This window comes from Zootermopsis nevadensis, unplaced genomic scaffold, assembly GCF_977971745.1.
Source record: "Zootermopsis nevadensis isolate Lab colony 2312 unplaced genomic scaffold, Znev_1.0 Znev_ptg000085l, whole genome shotgun sequence".
Lineage (NCBI taxonomy): Eukaryota > Metazoa > Arthropoda > Insecta > Blattodea > Termopsidae > Zootermopsis > Zootermopsis nevadensis.
Window position 1 is genome coordinate 142,825 of NW_028259216.1, and position 21,628 is coordinate 164,452.

Here is a 21,628-nt window from a genome sequence, read left to right on the forward strand (position 1 = left end):
TCATCGCTGTGAGAACCTCAAGTCTTACATACATAATACTCTTTACTATTTCTCTAGCTCATAACAGATAATGAGCTGTAACTAAAGGAATAATGAAACCCTGTTTTTTCTCTCTCTTTTAATCATGAGACTGAATTGTCATTGGTGTTCGCTGATAACACTTCATTGTTCATTTGTAGTCCATAGTAGTAAGGACCGTGTTAATTAATGTGTAGGTTTTCGCCATCTTTATTTGTTTTCTAGCTTTTAGATTTTTAGATGCATTTACATCCAAAAGTTGCAAAAATGTGCCTGTTAGCTTTGCTGTCTGTCTGTCTGCCTGCATGTGACAAGCCAAGAACCACTGAATGAGTTTTCATCATGCTTGATATTTGAGAATTTTATTAAAATCTGTTGACATGTTGTTATGCTTAAATCGGATAACAGTGGGTAGTTCATATAAAGATCTACCTACATGCATTTCTGTACAAGAAAGTGACTGGCTGGGGAAATCCTGAACCAGCCAGGTGCTTATGTGACCATGTGGGAGAATCAGTATGATGATGTCATCATGTTTACATGCTAGTACCCATGTAACCAGATGGAGCATCCCCAACTTTGATGTCACTGGCACCATTTGCAAAGGTCAGATATCAAATCCTGCAAAAAGCCAGAATTATTATGCTCTGCATATAATTCCTGATTTGTTTTCACAAAAGGATTCCCTGATGAATGTATGAATATACTTACATGGTGATTCCTTGTGTTTCTTCTCATAAAGCAGACTCAGTTTGAGACACGTCCTGCTGAAATGTGGTGTATGGTGAAGCTGAAATTGGGGCAGGTTTTCTCAGAGTTTTTTTATTTCCCCTGCTGTTAATTCCATTATTCCTATTTATATTCAGTCCTTGTTAAAATGTTATTGCCATCAATTACATCATTAGTTAATACAGCATAGATAAGTAATGCACACATTAACTCTGTTTATCTTTTCTAGGGCTTGTTAAACCCCAATGATCTGTTTAAAATCATTTAGAAGTTTGATTTTTTTGTGCATGAATGGCTGCAGAGTTTCATGTGAACCTTGAGATTTCAGGATTTCATAGCAATGAGTTTGAAGATGAATGAATGTCTTGTGAGATGTTGCACCATATAGTCTTGTAGATACTGACTGACATTTCAGAGGTGCTTACTGCCTCCATCATCAGGTCATGAAGATGGTGGCACTAAGCGCCTTTGAAATGTCGGACAGTTTGTACAAGACTACACAATGGAACAACATGCCAGAAAACAGTCACCTTCATATGAATCATGTGGAAGATTTAAACATCAAAACACTCCTAAATATCAGTTTTTAATATCCACAAACATTCATGCAATCATAACAGCTTGTTCTTATACTTCAAAACACTTGGAGGATATTTACCTGAAAATTCTATAGTATGATTAAGAAATTCAAAATTTGGGAAATTCAATTATGAAAATAAAATGTTAACAATGTACTAAGTCCTAAAATTGTCTTCAATTTAAGTATATATTTTTTGATTAATTAAGTTTTGTCAAGTGCATGGGCTACTTACTATCAGTTGGCAGCATGATTATGAATGATGAATTTAGGACATGTGAGGAAGTGGCTGTGGCCTATTTAAGGTATTTCTGCATTTACCTGGGTAGTATGAGGAGAACTAATAGAGAAAAACAATCTGCAGGATAACCAGTCCCTAAGTTATGTTTCAGTTCCAGGACCTCCAGAATACTAGGCAAGCGGGCTGACTTACATGTACATTGTGATATTCAGCTTGTATGTACTTTAATATTAATATTAAAGATATAAACAGGCACTGAATTAGCGGATTTAAAAAGTAGAATCTTTCTGATACTGAGTTTGTAACCACACATATATTACAGTTCTTAATGTAAAAAGCTATTTAGTTCATTATGCATATTAGGTATTATATTTAGCTTTATTAATACAATAAATAATGGAAAGTAACAGTTCAGTTTCATACAAATAGTACTGTATACATTTTTTTGAGTGTAGCTAGATAAATATCCATGCCTTGAATAAAAGCCTGAAGTGTGTCCCTCCAGTTTGTATTGAAGCAAATGTAACATGTTCAAAATTATGCTATTTGTGACATATCATTGTGTTTTACTACTAAGGTATTGTATTATTTTGAAATACTGGAGTATCACATTGTATATGGCAAAATAGAGTGTTGGGTTTCATAGGTAATGATACGTTTTGTTAAAAGTGATCAGTGGATACATGATTAGCAACTTGGTTAATCCAAGCATATATTAAATAACATTCCATTGCAGTTTCTTTTATATATACAGTTTTTTAGGTTATGGAGTTGGGTGAATAAACTCTTTTTGTTTCACTGTTGCAGGTCTTGATTTTCTGTTGTTTGTAAGAGATATCATAACCGTCACTTCTCACAGCCTTCTCTTCAGTATTCCTTTAATCTCTATTGTTGTGTGTATCTTTTGCCAAATATCATAGTCAAGTGGCTAGCATTATTGATTCCTATTTGGGAGGTCCCAGGCTCAAATATGAGTCCAGAGACTGGCTGTCTCGACTGACGCTTTTGTGCTCTTCTTTGCTCCCTTCAGGAAAATGTCAGGTTACAACCTTAAATTAAGTGATCACCTCTTTTTTCCACATTTCTTCAAATTCATTCAATTGTCACCCTATAATTTGGCACTTTAATCTGAGATGTTGGCATTACTGTTAAACCACAAATAAGTAAATAAAATGCTGTGGATCTCCAGAATAGTAATGTAATATATCAATATCCTCCTCTACCTGGTGACTGCACTTAATTCTTGACTCTCCCACTAAGTCATCTTGATTTTATTTCCATATCTAAAATGTCCAAATTGTGTCTCTGTCATGCACGTACAGGATAGTATTTATTATTACAAAATTATCGTGTTTGTATTAGTAGCTTTGCCATTAATCTTCAGTGGAATAATAATTAGGAAGATTATAACTATAACTATAACTGATTTTAAGCATTGTCAGTGATTCATTCCTGCTTTCGGGTGCTGGCACCATATGGATGTGGGCTGTTGCTGATGTTTCAGATGAACATGCTCCCGCCACCTTCGGGTGAAAGTATGTAGAATGGGAACAGTTGGATGATATATAGACACAAGTGTTGTCCCTCTAGACTCATGGGAGAGGGTAGGAACCATGTGGCAGCCTCAGGACAATAGGATCAGTGAATTGTGAATGGGTAGAAACAGCTCTTTTATGGTCTCATCAGGTGTGCTCTCTTAATTTAGGGCAACAGCATGGGATGTGGTGAAGGTGAGACCCTATGTGATCAAGGATTGGTGAGAATGGTAGAAATAGGGAGGGGACAGTGAGTCTTAGAAGAAAGATCTGTACAGTTGTCAGAAAGGCAAGTGTGATCTAATCAGATTTGCAGGAGAGGGAATAGCCGGTGCCTGGTTCAAGCTGATGTGATCAGCACACCATGAATGGATAGGAATAGCACTTTTCAGGGCCCCATAGAGTAGGTTCAGATTCCTAACTTTATAATGTGACAAAAATATAAACATGTGGAGCCATGACTGTTGAACTAGAGGCACAAATGAAACAATATTAAGTAATTCAACTGTTTGTATGAAGTCACTATAGTGGGGTAGTATGATGTCCTCTTGAATCTTATCCTGCCACAGTGAAACGATTCTGTTTCAGTGGTCAGAATATCTGTTAGGTTTTGTTTGCACATGTTTTGTACTTAATTTCAGTTTTCATTTAATTGTCTGGATCAGTCATGCCACCAAATTCTCTTACCATTTTCACTCGGTGTAATTCATTTTAACATTTGGGCTTTACTGAGCTGTGTGTATAAACAGTGCAAAAAATTACCACCTTGGTTAGAAGATGAATGTGTATATCCACCTTAATTCAGAGCCATGTGATAGAAATTACCATCTCAAAATGGCAATATTATTTAGGCTAATATCTTGAGGTGTTTGTGTTTGGATTTGGTGTCATGTTGGAGTGGAACTTACTAAAAATTTGTGTTGCATGGAATAGTTTCCTGCTAAATTCAAGACTGATATGTATGGCAACTAGAACGTCATTAAGAATACTGTGCTTCGATTTATCTTGTACACAATGAATGATTCTTTATTTTTATTTTGTGTTACATCAGAAAACTTTTATTATTATTATTATTATTCCACAAAATGTGCTTTTTTCCCCCCAGTTAAAGGTACTTTGGAAATTTGTTTGTAGTGGCATTTTCCCTGAAGGTAATTTCTATTTTATTAATGTTACAGGCTTCAAGTATCACTACTGAATAGTTTTAATATGAAAGAAGACAGCTAAATTGTTTGTTTTTATGATGTGTGTGTATATCTATTGTCAGTGTTCTTTACGTATGTACATCAGTGACAAAATGGCTGTTACATTATAAATAGTATGTAGTTTTCTCATACATTATTTTATATGAGAGTGACATGTGACATACTGGTTGTTAGCAATACTATCTATATACTATAGGCAATACAATGTAAAAATAATTAGCAGTTAGACATGTTTGCATTCAGCAACTGTATTGTGAAATATATGACTTTCGTACCATGTTTCGTTTTTAATTACTTGTAACATGAAAGAAATTATGTAGAAGGATGCTCTTTAGTTATTTATTGTCTACTTGATATTTAATTTTTCATACACATGAGACAAGTTTTAATATGTTCCAAAATAAAGTTAATAGTCGTGTTTTGTCTTACGTATAAATGTGATTTATCAAATAATGTGAGAAGGAAAACAAATTTTGCTTTCTCATATCAGAAATTCTGTTGATCTCTTGTGACTGAAATAGAGAAGGAAAGAGAACAATTCTCTGTGATGTTAGTAGAGTGATGGTTCAGTATATGAATTGTATTATAAGAGGAGTGATACTGTCTGGGACCTGAACTAAGTGTGTGATTTTATGTGTGGAACCTGTTTCATTATTTGTATTTAATGTGTTTTACAATACTGTCCTCTGTTATGCTATGTAATACAATAAGGTGCTGTTTATAGTAAATACGTAACATGTATGCAATCTTTTTTGACCCGAGTGACTGTCTCTGGCTGACGTGTATGCCTGAACCGATCTCCGCCAGAAGCGTTCCTTGCAACGCCGGCGCGTAAGGAACGTGGTCCATGACCGGGTATCCTAGAGGCTGTGGACAGCAGATTCCCTGTGCGTCATTGACATGGTATGTCAGGGACAGGCCACGAAAGGAAACGTGTCTGGCAGATATCGGGAGGGGATGATTTTGAAGGGAATTTTCAAAAAATCGAAAAATGCTGCAAATCTTCCAAATGGCGCACAAAACTAAAAAAAGGTGAAAAATTATCAAAAAAAATATTTTTTAAAATTCTTCAAAATCGTTTGGTTCTGTGCGCGTTTCAGACGTTCTGCAGCACTTTTTGATTTTTCGAAAACTCTCTGCTTTACTCAGTCTCTTTGTGACTAAGTCTCAGTCGGACGCGTTCTCCGAGTCACACTCTCTCGAGGACGTCTATGCCTAAACCGATCTCCGCCGGAAGCGTTCCTTGCAATGACGTCGCGTAAGGAACGTGTCAAAGAGAGACCGGGTGGCCTAGATTCTGTGCAAAGCAGAGTCCCTGTGCGGCATTGAGATGGTATGTCAGAGAAAGGCCACGAAAGAAAACGTGTCTGGCAGGTATCGGGAGGGGATGATTTTGAAGAAATTTTAAAAAAAAATTAAAAAATCAAAAAATGCTGCAAATCTTTCAAATGGCGCACAAAATTAAAAAATTGAAAAATTATCAAAAAAAATATTTTTTAAAATTTCTTAAACATTTTTAGTTTTGTGCGCGTTTTAGACGTTTTCCACCATTTTTTGATTTTTCGAAGATTTTCAAAAATTTTCATATTTCGCCTCACCCGAAACTCACTAGAACATCTTCCTGCTAAAATTCGTCTCAACCACAGCAAGTCTCTGCATGACTCGTTGACAGCCTCACCAACTCTCTGCCTTACTCAGTCTCTTTGTCACTACGTCTCAGTCGGACGCGTTCTCTGCCTCACACTGTCTCTGACGTCTATGCCTGAAACGATCTCCGCCGGAAGCGTTCCTTGCAACGACGGCGCGTAAGGAACGTGGTCAAAGAGAGACCGGGTGGCCTTAGAGGCTGTGCACAGCAGAGTCCCTGTGCGTCATAGAGATGGCATGTCAGAGACAGGCCACGAAAGAAAACGTGTCTGGCAGGTATCGGGAGGGGATCATTTTGAAGGAAATTTTCAAAATTTTAAAAAAATCGAAAAATGCTGCAAATCTTTCAAATGGCGCACAAAACCAAAAAATCTGAAAAATTATCAAAAAAAATATTTTTTAAAATTTTTCAAAAATTTTTGGTTCTGTGCGCGTTTCAGACGTTTTCCAGCACTTTTTGATTTTTCGAAAATTTTCAAAAATTTTCAAAATTCGCCTCACTCGAAACTCACTAGAACATCTTCCTGCTAGAATTCCTCTCAACCACAGCAAGTCTCTGCATGACTAACTGACAGCCTCACCTGCTCTCTGCCTTACTCAGTCTCTTTTTCACTACGTCTCAGTCGGACGCGTTCTCCGCCTCACACTCTCTCGAGGACGTCTATGCCTAAACCGATCTCCGCCGGAAGCGTTCCTTGCAACGACGTCGCGTAAGGAACGTGGTCAAAGAGAGACCGGGTGGCCTAGAGGCTGTGCACAGCAGAGTCCCTGTGCGTCATTGAGATGGTATGTCAGAGAAAGGCCACAAAAGAAAACGTGTCTGGCAGGTATCGGGAGGGGATGATTTTGAAGGAAATTTTAAAAAAATCGAAAAATGCTGCAAATCTTTCAAATGGCGCACAAAACTAAAAAAATTTGAAAAATTATCAAAAAAATTATTTTTTAAAATTTTTCAAAAAAATTTAGTTTTTTGCGAGTTTTATACGTTTTCAAGCATTTTTTGATTTTGCGAAAATTTTCAAAAATTTTCAAATTTCGCCTCACCCGAAACTCACTAGAACATCTTCCTACTAAAATTCGTCTCAACCACAGCAAGTCTCTGCATGACTCGTTGACAGCCTCACCAACTCCCTGCCTTAGTCTCTTTGTCACTACGTCTCAGTCGGACGCGTTCTCTGCCTCACACTGTCTCTGACGTCTATTCCTGAACCGATCTCCGCCAGAAGCGTTCCGTGCAACGCCGGAGCGTAAGGAACGTGGTCAAAGAGAGACCGGGTGGCCTAGTGGCTGTGCACAGCAGAGTCCCTGTGCGTCATTGAGATGGTATGTCAGAGAAAGTTCACGAAAGAAAACGTGTTTTTCAGGTATCGGGAGGGGATGATTTTGAAGAAAATTTCCAAAAAATCGAAAAATGCTGCAAATCTTTCAAATGGCGCACAAAACAAAAAAGTTTGAAAAATTATCAAAAAAAATATTTTTTAACATTTTTGAAAAAGTTTTGGATTTGTGCGCGTTTCAGACGTTTTCCAGCATTTTTTGATTTTTGGAAATTTTCAAAATTCGCCTCACCCGAAACTCACTAGAACATCTTCCTGCTAGAATTCGTCTCAACCACAGCAAGTCTCTGCATGACTCGTTGACAGCCTCACCAGCTCTCTGCCTTACTCAGTGTCTTCGTCACTACGTCTCAGTCGGACGCGTTCTCTGCCTCACTCTCTCGCGCACGTCTATGCCTAAACCGATCTCCGCCGGAAACGTTCCTTGCAACGACGTCGCGTAAGGAACGTGTCAAAGAGAGACCGGGTGGCCTAGAGGCTGTGCACAGCAGATCCTTGTGCGTCATTGAGATGGTATGTCAGAGAAAGTTCACGAAAGAAAACGTGTTTTTCAGGTATCGGGAGGGGATGATTTTGAAGAAAATTTTCAAAAAATCGAAAAATGCTGCAAATCTTTCAAATGGCGCACAAAAGAAAAAAGTTTGAAAAATTATCAAAAAAAATATTTTTTAACATTTTTGAAAAAGTTTTGGATTTGTGCGCGTTTCAGACGTTTTCCAGCATTTTTTGATTTTTGGAAATTTTCAAAATTCGCCTCACCCGAAACTCACTAGAACATCTACCTGCTAGAATTCGTCTAAACCACAGCAATCTCTGCATGACTCGTTGACAGCCTCACCAGCTCTCTGCCTTACTCAGTCTTTGTCACTACGTCTCAGTCGGACGCGTTCTCTGCCTCACACTGTCTCTGGCTGACGTGTATGCCTGAACCGGTATCCGCCGGAAGCGTTCCTTGCAACGACGACGCGTAAGAAAGACGGTCAGAGAGAGATCGGATGGCTTAGACACTGTGCACAGCAGATCCTTGTGCGTCAGTAAGATAGTACCACAGCAGGTCTCTGCATGACTCGTTGACAGTCTCATTAGCTCTCTGCCTTACTCAGTCTCTTTGTCACTACGTCTAAGTAGGACGCGTTCTCTGCCTCACACTGTCTCTGACGTCTATGCCTGAACCGATCTCCGCCAGAAGCGTTCCTTGCAACGACGGCGCGTAAGGAACGTGGTCAAAGAGAGACTGGATGGTCTATAGACTGTGTACAGCGGAGTCCCTGTCCGTCAGTGAGAGGGTACGTCAGATACAGACCCCGTCAGACACCGGGTCTGGCAGGAATCGGGTGGGGAGCATTTGGTTATTGCGTGTTGTACATTATCAAAGCTTATAGTAAATTTATCTTCCTAATTGTACTTTATTCGGATGTGTTCGTGAGCTCACCGTCTCAGTGGAGGTTTACTGTCCACCATTTTGGAAATAATTCCCTTTGTCTACCGCTCATACTCTCAACAATCACTCATATGAGATTTTTCCTGATACTGTGTGGTCGCTCACCCCATGTTGACTGGAACCTCCGTCTCTTTAGAGCTGGTACGGTTTGTATCTGTAGGTGAAGATCAGTGACAAACCCTGTAACAGGAGAGACATGAGTTGGTGTAATGTCATGATGGAGCAGCTAATATACATAGATTCGCAAGTGCATGAGAGCATGGTAAGGGGACAATTCCAAGGAGCAATGATTGAAGTGCACCGAGCCAGATATAATGTATTATCTGACGGCACTGACCGATGTCATAGAATATCATCCATAACAAGGGGCGGAGTGGGGAGAGAAGGTTTGCAAATTGTAGCAAATATCAATTACCATTAGATACAGTCTGTTTTAATGTAGTAATAACATGTTTAGTTTTGTCATGGTGTTATCTGCAGTGTTTCAAATTCGAGCATGTCAGTAAATCTTCCCATCTATTTCATATCCGGCAGTTTCCTCAAGGTACCCTCTACAGTCATACACTGTTCTGATCCCTGAAGGATATAACATTTTAGAAGAATATCGCTGTCAGTGGATACATCGAGAAACAGTGAACATTCTGGATCAAATATGAACTGCTCTCTACAGATATTTTACCCCGCATACCTAACAGTCAGTTAACCTTAGGCATTTTGTGCATGGACCAACGACTTGTTTCACTCGTTATCATCAGGTGATTCGTATTTCGTCGTTTTATATTTTCAATGCGTAAATAAAATATAAAATAGTCACAAAATTCATCCAACGTGTGTTATTTAAAGAGGATTTCACTACGTCTACCTTAATAAAGATTACACACGCTTGTCTAATTATATGTCCAATTTTATATTTATTTTAGTTTATGTGATTTATTAAACGACGCCATCACTAACTCTTTGTATAAGCCTATAGCGTCGATTACATGGCGATTAATAAATAATGAATTGTATGTAAAAGAAAGAAATTGTGGCATTATCCGTCTCGGGGCAGAGATTTGAACCACAGACCTTCCGAATAAAAAGCACAACACCCACAACACATTCGATATTTTCACCGGCGTGAGCACCTGAAATCTCCGACAAATTACAAGTGTTTCAAAAGAAACAGTACAGCGAAATACTTTGACATAAGAAGAGTAGAGTGGGTAATTTACGACACGTATAACTTGACGAGAAACTTTGCGATTTGCATAGGTCACCTCGTATTAATAGGGTAGTGAAATCTAGGGAGGACTAGATGGGGAGACGAGCAATACGCACAAATTCTTGATATACGAGGTGCGATCGGAAAGTTTCAAGACTGTGTCAACAGAGGGCGAACCGGATGTAATACGAGCTTCTGCCGCTAGGAGGTGCGGCCTACATTCATAGTGAATCAGTGTGCCAGCCGGCATCATCGAATTAGCATTTGTTTCTTAGTTACGGGCGTTTTGGTAGTGCATTACACCGACCCTCCTGCGATTTCGGAATGGCGTGTGCATCAAATTTTGCCAAAGACTCGCCAAAACGGCTACGGAAACCTATGAAATGCTAAAGCAAGCATTTGGGGAGTCCGAAATGGGTCGTGCACAAACTTTTGTGTGGCATTCACGTTTTAAAAATGGCCGAACCTCTGTCGATGATGACGAGCGTTCTGGACGACCATCTTCGAGCACAACGCCCGAAAATGTTACGAAGATTCGGCAGGCCATTCACGAAGATCGACGTCGTACCATCAACGACTTGTGCGACATTGTTGGGATAGGCTATGGGACCTGTCAGCTGATTCTAAAGGAAGAACTCCACATGCGACGCATCCTGTCTGAGGACCAGAAGCAGAATCGACTTCTCGTTTGTCAGGAGCTCAAAGATCTTGCAAGAACCGACCCCAACTTCCTTTCTAAGCTCCGTGTGACTTCTTCCTCTTCCCAAAGATGAAAATTCAGCTAAAGGGAAGGAGATTTGAGACGATAGAAGAGATTCAGGCAGAATCGCAGATGGTGCTTGACAGGCTGACAAAGAAAGATTTCCAGGGATGCTTCCAGGCTTGGCAGCGGCGCTGGAATTGTTGTGTTCACTGCCAGGGGAACTACGTCGAGGGTGATGGATGAATTTAATACCTGAGATAAGTGTACGGGGTTTTTATACGCGCAGTCTTGAAACTTTCCGATCGCACCTCGTAGAAACGGGTTTGAAAGCGGGGACTTGGAACGCCAAGAAGGAACTGGGACGATAACATTAAGATCGGCCTCAGAAAAACAGGTGATCGACTGTCAAGTTACTGACCGAATCTGTTTCAGATGCAGGTGTTAGGTCAATATAGCGTCGAATGATGTAGGAATAGTGTCCTAAATGTTAAGTAGGGAACAATTTGAAGGGAGACGGTCGTAGGCTATTCCGGAATTCGCCTACAGAAACTGAAGAAAATTAAGTCAGTGCAGCAAATAACCTGGCCAAAATTCAAAGCGGGTACCTTTCGAATGCAAGTCCAGAGCACTGCCACGTAATCCAGGCAACAGAAGATCAGGAGAAACTGAAGTTGGCGAAATGTTGAGTTGTGTAATATCCTAGAAACTGATCGATTGTTTCAGAGCTGCTTGCGGAAGTAAGTAGCAAGATCAACTATTCCATTTTCCCGCGTTTCTGCTGTTATATGTGCACGAAAAACTAGATTATTCTGTCATCTATTCGCTGCATGACCAAAAAGACGTATCTTTAATGCTTAAAAATGTGTTCAAGTGTATTACTAGAAATCTACGGCCCAGCTACCAAGTTGTACGTTGTAGTGTACCTCATTTTGAGAACTACCAGACCTTAAAAACTATTAGGATCGTAGGCAAACTGTCAGTTTATTTTTTTTTCTATAATATAATCAAAAATCTTTGGAATCCATCCACCATAAAATGAGATACTGTCCGAGAGGTATTGCTCGTAGAAGATAAAATCAGCTACTGAAAGGGATAGAGATGATTCTATATAAATTTTCCTTTGCAACTTCTAAGTGCTCCATTCGAGTCGCCCTTATAAAGAAAAGGTCAACCCATTTCGAAGTAAAAAAGAATTGTTTTAGCTTACGCCTCCCTCTTTTTAGCACCTCTTCACGTTCGAGATCAAACTGAGGGGAGACCACGGAGGGGCGTCCATCAGTTGACACGTACAGACCAGCAACAGCCTTAACTCAATTCGCAATGGAGCGGATACTGCACCAAAACAGCTCTGCTTCCAATATTTCGTCTGCATTTCTCTCCAGCACAGGAAATAGAGAACGCTACCAGCTTGCTGTCTCTGTCAGGAAAACATAATCATATCGTCTGTCTTCTCACCGCCGCGACGCCTAGTGTTAGGGTCACGGCTCGTTCTGTTACAAGTAAGAAGACGTGGCATGAAACGTACTTACCTTAAAAAGAATTCGGTTACGGACGGTGAGATTGAGTGCCTTGCAGAAAGCTTTTGCTGATGAAAAATTAATTTGACCCAATCAAAATTTGGCCTTCCGTAGGATTGAGTCTTTATGAAGCACAAAACCCATAACGAGCTAACGTTAGTCATATTTGGAACATAAATAGTCCATTCACAAGTAAATCAATAGGCACAGAAGGAAGAATTTGCTCTGTTGGGTAATGGAGCTAAAGCACTATGTAATTTTAAACTCACCACTAGATGGAGGTAAGAGATCAGTTCAAGCTACATCCACTTTTAGCCCCAGGAAAAGTCTTCGTTAATCACTGTTTAAGGGGACGGAAGATTCTCCACAGAAGAAATGGTCTCGGTGACAAAGAAAAAAGCTGCTGTCCGGAATTGAACCCACGCCGTCCAGCCGGCAGCTAGTCACTTTACTGTCTGCTGGATGTCTAGGCTCTGTAAAAAAAATTGCATACGTAATAGACAAAAATATTTATTTGATAATAATATTCCCATGTTGATAGTTTTTAACTGACATTTGCATTTACAAACTGCGAATTTTAATCCGTTCTTAATTTCACATGTTAATACCTATCGAAATTATAATCAAGCGTTACGGTGTGGTGTAGCGGTTAGATCTTCCACTTCGTATTCGACAGGTCTCCCGTCGGGGGTTTTCGTTCGTGGTTTTCCTAAGTCAATTCATGGCCCTTTTTAAACCGCTGTCTTCTGTTTAACTTGAATTGAAAATATGTTCTGTTTGCTGACTCCATAGTCAGCAGACTCCTTTTATTTTTGCAATAACTGTGTAAAGACAATTTTAGATTCTCGCGGCAGCGAGAGATTCCAATATCAGTCAGCTTCGCTTTTACTACCTAAGCAAGAAGGTCTGTATACTCATGACTTGGTTGGTGTAAGAAAACAGAGACCGTCACATATTTTAATGCATGTATATTGGCAACTGTTCGCATTGGTTCGCAAACGGTGTACTTCAGTCAGAATGGCCATTTTGTGAAAGCATCTAAGGGCCTACCATAAGCCCATCCATGATGTACTTGATAAATTGTGACCACGACTAGAACGCATGAGGGGGGAAAAACTTACCTTTTAACAATTTGCCTGTGGGAGAAATTAAAATATGAACGTATATTTACAAATTATGTAATATAAATGGAGCTTTGTTTACTTAAGCCAGCTTTCACTCCCCGTGGTAATATTTTTAATTAAGTAATTGCATTTGTTTAATTAATTTTCTGCTGAATATGCAGCACTGAACATATGAATGTACTTTACAACTCGAAAAACGAGGTAAAAACATTTTGTTGAAAAAATAGTATGCTGAATATTACGAGTACTATGCCACAAAGCTAACATATTCGGAAGAAATTTCTTTTCATCTTAGTTCAGTCGTTCTCCGCTTTCAATATATTAGCTACAGACAGAATAAAACCTTCCTTCACTGAACAATGCATGCATTCAGCTGTAACAGCAACCGTAGAATTTTCACGTAACTGCTCTCTGCAAAATATATGACGCGCCAGTAAATTTTAAAGATACGTCCTTGGAGATGCAAACTGTTCTGAAGTGCTGTCACTTAAAAATAAGCAAACAGCGCCTCTACATCGCGATGTTAATTTCATAAGTACATATTAATAAAGGATTGAGTTATTGGCGGACAAGTACAGGTAGGACTCGGTTTGCACCGCTTCAATTTACGCCGGGTTCACTTTTGCGCCTCTCATATATCACGATTGGGGGGGTGAGGAGTCATGACTGTGCCCGACTTCCTAGACGCAGATGGTCCCGACATTTAAATATAACTTACATTGTAATAAAACTATAATACTAAATAATAAAGTACGGACTACAATTTAATTAATTAAACAAAAAACTAGATGATGTAGAAGTTGGTGATATAAATGAGCTCCTTCAGAGTCATAGTGGAGAGCCTTCAACGGAAGATTTAGAAGAGCTAGCTGAACAACTGTCCAAAAAGACACAGAGGAAAGTGAAGCTGACTCTGCAATGCCGGTTAGGACACCAACAGTGAAATCAATGCAATAGGCTATTGCTCTTATTAATAAGGGATGTGAGATGTTCTGTAGCAACGACCCCAACTGAAAGCGGAGCTCAACCGTTAAGAGAGGAATTGATACAGTTCTACAGCCATACTATATAATTTATTATCAGAAAAAAAGAAAACCAAACAGTCATCTATTCTATCGTTTTTAAAGAAGTAAATTTTCTTTCTTTTTCTTAAACATTATACAATACGTAAATTTCATAAAATAAAAAAAAATTCAAGTATTTTGTGTTGATTACTGAAAATTTTGGAACGGAACCTAATGTATTTACATATGTTCCCATTATATTTTTGCTTCAATTTACGCCGCTTCACTTTACGCCGGAAATCTGAAGAACCTAACCCCGGCGTAAACCGAGTCCTACCTGCACTTTGAATTATTTCAAATGTTCTTCCTCTGGTTTGGCCAGAACCAGATCCCATGCCAGCACGAAACAACAGTCTCTCTTTTAGGTGATAAAAGAATGGGCAACTAGTACAGTGTATATATGGATAATAAATTCTTCGATTTGAATGCGTGCATAGGACGCCATATCGTATAATAAATATGACGTAGGACTGTATGGCAGTCTCAGTAATACAACACTTTAAGGCAGATGAGGAGGAAGTGTGTGGGGAGAGAGTTGGACCATGAACGGATGCCGTAAAATTGAGTAGCAGGGTGGTGGAGGACGGGGGTGTAAGAGGGGATACCGGAGTTGTGTCACGGAAGAATAGGTATTGATTTATGAGTGTCCCAACACGCTCCGGATAAACTTGCGTAAATCAATATGCTATTAAGAATGCGAACGACCGGACGTCCCGGCCGAGTGGATAGCATTTCTGCTTCATATTCGGGAGGTCCTGGGTCCAAACGTCTGCCCGAACATCTACTATCCTGACTGAGGTGATAAATGAGAGAATCACAAGTATATGCGGAGAACTCAGGATCTCAGAGAAGAACCATTTCGCCCACTACAAGAATGGGTCTCCGCGGTGAAAATCCAGCCAGAGCTATGGCATGGCCGGTTCAGACAGTGTGTCACTTAAACAGCCGTCCCACTTGATTTTCATAGCAATTCTGATTAAAAGCAGCTGGATAATAAGACAGCAAAAAATAAAAAGAAAGAAAGAAAGAAAGGTTCCTTCGTGGTAAATGTTATATCCCTCGATCAGCTACGCATGCATTCAGAATAGTTTCCTTCTTCTAAACACGTGTATTTTAAAGATCTCGTTCCCTTATTCCAGCTGTAAACGTCACTAATTCGATATTACCCTCTCAAATGACAGCCATGGACTACTTGTAATACCAGGAATAATCAAGTATAAATTTTCTTCAAACAGTATTTTAATTTTAATTTTCTTGGAATTGGTGCAGAATCTTAAAACGATACTCAGACGGGATTTACACTGTACAGTTCTAAGGTAATTATTAAAGGTGTACTATTTATTTCAGGAACAACTAGTCCATACGTTCAAAACCACTAGATAGGCAGAGTTGGTGGTTAAATAAAATATGCTACGAAGACTCCTTATTTTAAAAAGGGGGGTCATTTCTTTTAGTGGCGTTATTCTGGTGCAAATTCGTTAAACAATAACGAATCAAAGGCCACGGCATCTCACGTATGAGTTACAGGTGCAAATAGGACAGGCTAAAGAAGATGACTAATTGATGGTTGAGGGAATACAGAACGTGTATATTCGTGTGGTTCCAGATAATCAGTTACGATTCGCCGCGTGGTGGCGTCAGTGTCATCACAGAGAAGGGGGAGACGACCACCAGCTTTCTGCTCATCCAGAAGGCCCGGCCTTCGGACTCCGGTCGCTACCAGTGCAACCCTTCGAATGCTCAGTCCAAAAGCATCACGGTTCACGTCCTGAATGGTAAGTAGTCTTCTCCATACCGAACATGTCGCCTGACGCACTGAATACAAGGCAAATTCGATTCACCGTCGTGTAATGAGAACATTAAGATCTGATTCTGAGGTGATCCGATCAAGAGGCTGAGATGAGCAGTAAATGCGTCTGAAGGGCAGAACGTGCACACAGAACTTTGGCCGGGAAACCACAAGTGAGAGTAAACTCACCACTTGGTAGACCTTGGCCTAATTTGGAAGAAATGCACCTTTGAAAACGTACGTTAAAGGAATATGATGTGAGGGTGTATACTGGATTCATCTGGCTCGCGACGGGGTCCACAGCGGGGTCAACGAAACTTTTGGTTTCATAAACGGTGGGGAATTTACTGACGGGCTGAACTGTTACCAGCTTATAAGACTTGAAGGTTTTCTTGTTTCATTAAATAGTTTAGCCTCAGGACAAATACGTATGCTTTAGGGAGGGATGGCTTAATAATATTCTTCAGTACTTCATACTTATTCGTGCTTTCTTCAGAAGACCAGATACAACGCTGGGTACTAGTGATTGATGACGTAATTTAGAAAAGGGCAATTTATGTGAGTGGAAATAAAACCAGTATTGTGAATACAGAAAGGGCGAAATGGGATAACTCATGAACCCTGAGCTTAGTGTGCAAAAGTCAACTTTGTAGAATCTGCGCCATATGAGAAAACGAGGGAGGAAGGAAGGAAGGAAAATTGCTGTAGGCCAAAGTGTCGTAAAGACTAAGCCGTCGGAATGTGAGTATGTCCCCCCCTCCCACCAAACCTTAGACAACTTTATCAGAGATAGCACACCCCCGCCCAGCCCCCATCCTGTATCTGTAATTAGCTGGGACCCCGAGGCCTTTCTGCGCATCCAAGCCAAACGGAGTCTCCCTACACACACACACACCCTTTGTGTACGCAGCCCACACTCCCCTCATTTACGTTTTACTTCCCAAATCTTCTAGCACATCTCATTCGTCTCAGCCACTCTCAGACTTAACTTTCCTTTAAGTTCTTTCAGTCTTTTTGAACTTACATAGGATGTGTTCTTAAGGCATCGCGGTACACACATGCCAAGCACAGCTACTCTGGAAACTTTCCATAGTCTAAACCAGGGATTCTCACCATTCTTCGCTGGTCGTATCACTAACTCTAATTCAACACATTAAATGTACCAGTAACCAAATGCGTTCAGGGAAAATTTATTTATGTTAATATTATATTTTGATTTTCTTACTTAGTTCGCGTACCATAGGTTGAGAAACGCTGGTCTAAACCATTGATCTCCAAACTGTGGCCCGCTTAACCGCGGTGTTTCAAATTTCTCAAGCAGTTCTACGTGGCTACTATTCGTGTGATTAAATCAAGGATGTCAGCTGGAAACAGAAGCGACCACTTGAGAGACATAGCCTTAAGTGTTATGATAATATTAAGATGGATCTTAAAGGTGCGGTATGAATTAAAGTAACTCGCCTCAGCGTCCACTGGCGGGACCTAGTGAACATCGTAGTATGTGGATTCCAGAAAACGCGAGGAATTTGTTAACCGACTCGGCTACTAGCAGCTTTTGCACAAGGACTATCCTTGATAAAACCAGCTAGATAATTGAAAAAATGCAACTTTTATTATATGTAAGGCAACATTTTAAGTGGGGATTAATAACTTGGAAACAGCTAAGAATATTTTGGTCCTTTTAAAAATAACTTACGGTACAGGTTAAAATAAGTGGTTATCATATTATATTACAATAAGCTACATAACTATTAACGACTTAAAACCAATAGTTTGTACCGACGGAAAAGTGTGGTTGTAGGGGGCTTATGCATACATAAATGAGTGTCCATCGCAAATTAATTATGTAATTTAAATATATTGCACCATTAAGGAAACATTATTAATCAAATCGTCTTTTCTGTATATACGGTTACAGGTGATTCATTAATGTTAATTCTGGCGTAACGTAACTGATAGCATTGTTCATTCCAAAAACTTTAATTTACATTCCAGTTTCATGTGACTCTAACATTTATAACGATCTTAATTTTATTGTTCTGTTTAATTAGAGCTGCACTGAAGGTAATCCCACATTACTAGCCTTTGGCTATTAAAATCTCAGTTCCATCTGTAACCATGGTTTCCCTATACACCAGTGTGGGTACCCACAATTCATTGCACATTGTCCTCTGACCGTCATCATATAAGCCGCGAAATGAACACAGTTAATATTGCCATAGCATTGATTTACCAGTCCGTAATAGGATATTACGAACGTTGCGAGAATCACTATATCGCCATAGTACAAGCACAGACATTTTTCTTTCGTATTACGGAATTAGACCGGGCAGATGTTGCCCCCACTAAAAGACTACGTATTTTAGATTGTTAACTCGCCTGTACTATTCATGTACATGACTAAGCATACTTTATAAATATATCATACGACACAGCATTGTTATAATTCAGACACGGTTTCACATCCTGGTTGAAGTTCTCAAGCTATTAACACGCACAGTAAACGGAATTTGGTGTGGGAGGAAGCCATTCATTTCTCATATCCAGTTACAGACATTGTGAATAAATTAGTAAATTTGTTTATTAGGGAACCGAAAATTTAAATTTTAATCTATATTAACACACATCACAGAATCCTGATCAGATTAAACTTGTAGTAACTGAATCCAGTATTTACGACTGTCAGCACACTATACGGACAGATTTACTTCATCATTTATATACTGTGGTAAATGTGTACAGGCTCCATTTTTATGTTTTAACATGGCCGCCGGTCGTATGTTGCCACACCTGTGCTACTGGTATCATAACAGCCTTAACATACGCAAAACAGAATCAAGGGACATCAAACCGGCTGGTCGTTGTGTGAGTGTACTCAAAAATGTCTCCCCCTCTCTTTCTTACACACACAATGTCAATATGACACAGCTTTAAGTTTAATGTGCTCAGTTTGAAGTTCTCGTCATACCTAGTAGAGTAAACAAACTGATAAATTTAAATGAACTTATAATGTATTTTATTTGAACGCGCTATGGTAACATTCGAATAATTTCCATTTAGATATCTGAAGAGCAGAACGCTACGTCTGCGGGGTGATTTTTAAGCCAGCATCTTCAAGAAATACGTATTGGGTGAGAGGGGAGGTTATATCTGACCGTCAGAAAGCAGAAATAAATTTTCCTTAAAACTTTTTGTAGGCCTATAGGCTCACTAGTGGACTTTCAGGGCCACATTGAATCAAAATCCGTTCTTTTGCTTCTGAGATTGAATATTTGGGGCGCACATAATACATACTCTGCCCTATACGTGTATTTTATGCACTTCATGCGAAGAACGCAAGAAAAATAACTCACAGCATGGCAACGATAGGAAGGTAAAGCGTTCTGCCGCTTCGTTAATTTCCGAAGGCGAATTCGAGATGTCGTCTCTGTGACGTCATCTTATTTATATACGCCTCACTCCCCCCTTAGGAATAATTTCAAAAAATCACTTGGGGATGGTTTCAAGGGTTTGACAACATCTGCAAGAAGAGGGAATGCGAATAGGAAGAGGGAAGAGTAACGTTCTACAAACGAATGCAAGAAGGAACCACATGCATCGAATTTTAAGTCCGATTATATAAAACATTTCTCTCTCACGTACATATTTCTACAAACATGCAATTTATGTTTCATGCACCATCAGAAATCTGTGCCAGAGAAGGAAGAAAAAGATCATTAGCATCAAAGGCTAAAGATAATTTTTTTAAGTGATGTTGGTAGTTCCCGTCAGTAACGACTCCGTTAAAGATAAACATTTTTCGGCATGTTCCATTAATTTAGGCTTGTAGTCGTCATGGGAAATGGCAAAGCTGTAGGCCACTATATAGGCCCGTGGCCTATGTAGGAACAGAAATTCTTGCTTTATTGGACAGAAATCAAAAGCACAGCATTTACGAAGGCCTTGGATTTTAAATTGCTGAGGACTTCGCAGAAAATGCCGTTTCTAACCGGAAGAGTTCCTGGAAGAAATAGTAAAACATGAAGATGGCTTTGTTCTGGGTTGTAGCGCCATAATGATACGGGCAGCAATCACCTCTGAAACGTCGGTGTACTTCTGCTACTTAACACACAAGTTCATTAAATTTTAACCACGTCATATTTTGTGATTTATTATGTACATTACTGAGGCAAAGAGCGAAACATTCAGGTTTTGAACGAGAATTGTTTTTATTTAATTACCTTTACAACCAGTTAGTAAAATATTATGTACTTAAATAGGAAGATAATGTGCCCGTAAGATGAATATCAATATCTGTAACACCCACTTTCTATGAAACTGTCTACAGAGATGCTCTTATCTTGGACCACTCTCAGAAAAAGGATATTAGGCAGTAAACATCCTCCGTGTGTGGCCCTGTCATCATAATTATTTTCATAAAATGCTGTAAGAGCGATTTAATACCGTTCAGAATCATTCTTTCGTCATAAATCTGACGTTTCTGTCTGTCTATTACCTCATGTTACGACGCACAGTTTATAAGCAGCGTCTGTTAGGAAGTTTCCACTTGGAACAGCGAGAAAGAGATGGATCCTAAACAGATGAGTTGTTAGGGCGGGAGAAATGGCTAAGGATCGTATCCGATTAATTCTCAGATTCTGCCACCGCGGTGTTAATAAGTTCATAATGTGCCAAAGTTCAGTTTATTCTATTCCCCAAACGAATGAGATGAAATAGATTGGAGTAAAAAAGACATGGAGTACACCTGAATGCTAGGACAAGCATCTGATACAATTTGTACTTTCCATTCCTTCTCTTTGTTGCAGGGGAATATCCAGCAGCAATGCAACATGGTGGACAAGCGCACCATCGCTCATCGCATCTCTACTGTTTAATATTCTGCGTGTGCCTATTGCTTTTAAGCCCCTAACACTTAACGAGGGCAGTGGAATTATGCATAGGCTACTGAGAAACTCGACAAGGTGTTCTTTATGAACCAGCAAAGTGGCGAATATAATTTTATTTTTTAACTATTTTGTTCGTTCATGACAATTTCTTGATAAATGAGGAAGTCTGATGTAACAAAAGGTGACAGTGTTACAAAATTAGTGTATTGTGTGTGTATAAGTGCGTCTAAATAAATATAAATATATATACCGTAATTATATAAAACGTATTAAAGAGAAGTGAGAACTGTGTATTGCTTGTTCCAAGTTGTCGATGTCAAATTACAGATTTGAAATATATATTTATTTTCCAAGTGCGGTTTGAAATACGTAATATGGAGGCAGTTTGTGAAATGCCATCGTTTATTTTAAAGAAACGAGTAAGATGATCATGTGGAAAATAAGTTAATCCAACTCAATTATTTCAAGTCAAAAGAAAATATAGTTCGCATACATTATTACCTGCTCTCCAATTTGTGCTGCCAGTTCTCGCAAATATCAGGGTGGAAGAAAATACAATACGTCGGACCAGGAGAATTTAATTCCTTCCACGTTACAACCAGTACATATTT

The 21,628-nt window shown here is 39.3% G+C and overlaps 1 protein-coding gene and 2 long non-coding RNA genes across 5 annotated transcripts in view; 2 read left to right on the forward strand and 1 right to left on the reverse strand.

Annotated features, from left to right (window-relative positions):
• LOC147870877 (uncharacterized) overlaps positions 1-21,628 on the forward strand; it is a 321,359-nt gene that overhangs the window by 119,092 nt on the left and 180,639 nt on the right. The window lies entirely within an intron of this gene.
• LOC110839041 (uncharacterized) overlaps positions 1,925-21,628 on the reverse strand; it is a 125,619-nt gene continuing 105,915 nt past the window's right edge. For both annotated transcript variants that reach the window (XR_015533071.1, XR_015533070.1), the window contains 2 exons: positions 12,424-12,627; positions 1,925-8,910 (listed from right to left, as the gene is read on the reverse strand). This is a non-coding gene — a long non-coding RNA (uncharacterized LOC110839041). The remainder of the gene's footprint in view (positions 8,911-12,423; positions 12,628-21,628) is intronic.
• On the forward strand, positions 15,624-21,308 carry LOC147870886 (uncharacterized). The gene is made up of 2 exons (XM_087341735.1): positions 15,624-16,117; positions 20,937-21,308. Exons 1-2 carry the CDS (start codon positions 15,906-15,908, stop codon positions 21,103-21,105), a joined length of 381 nt encoding a protein of 126 aa, XP_087197861.1. The 5' UTR covers positions 15,624-15,905; the 3' UTR covers positions 21,106-21,308.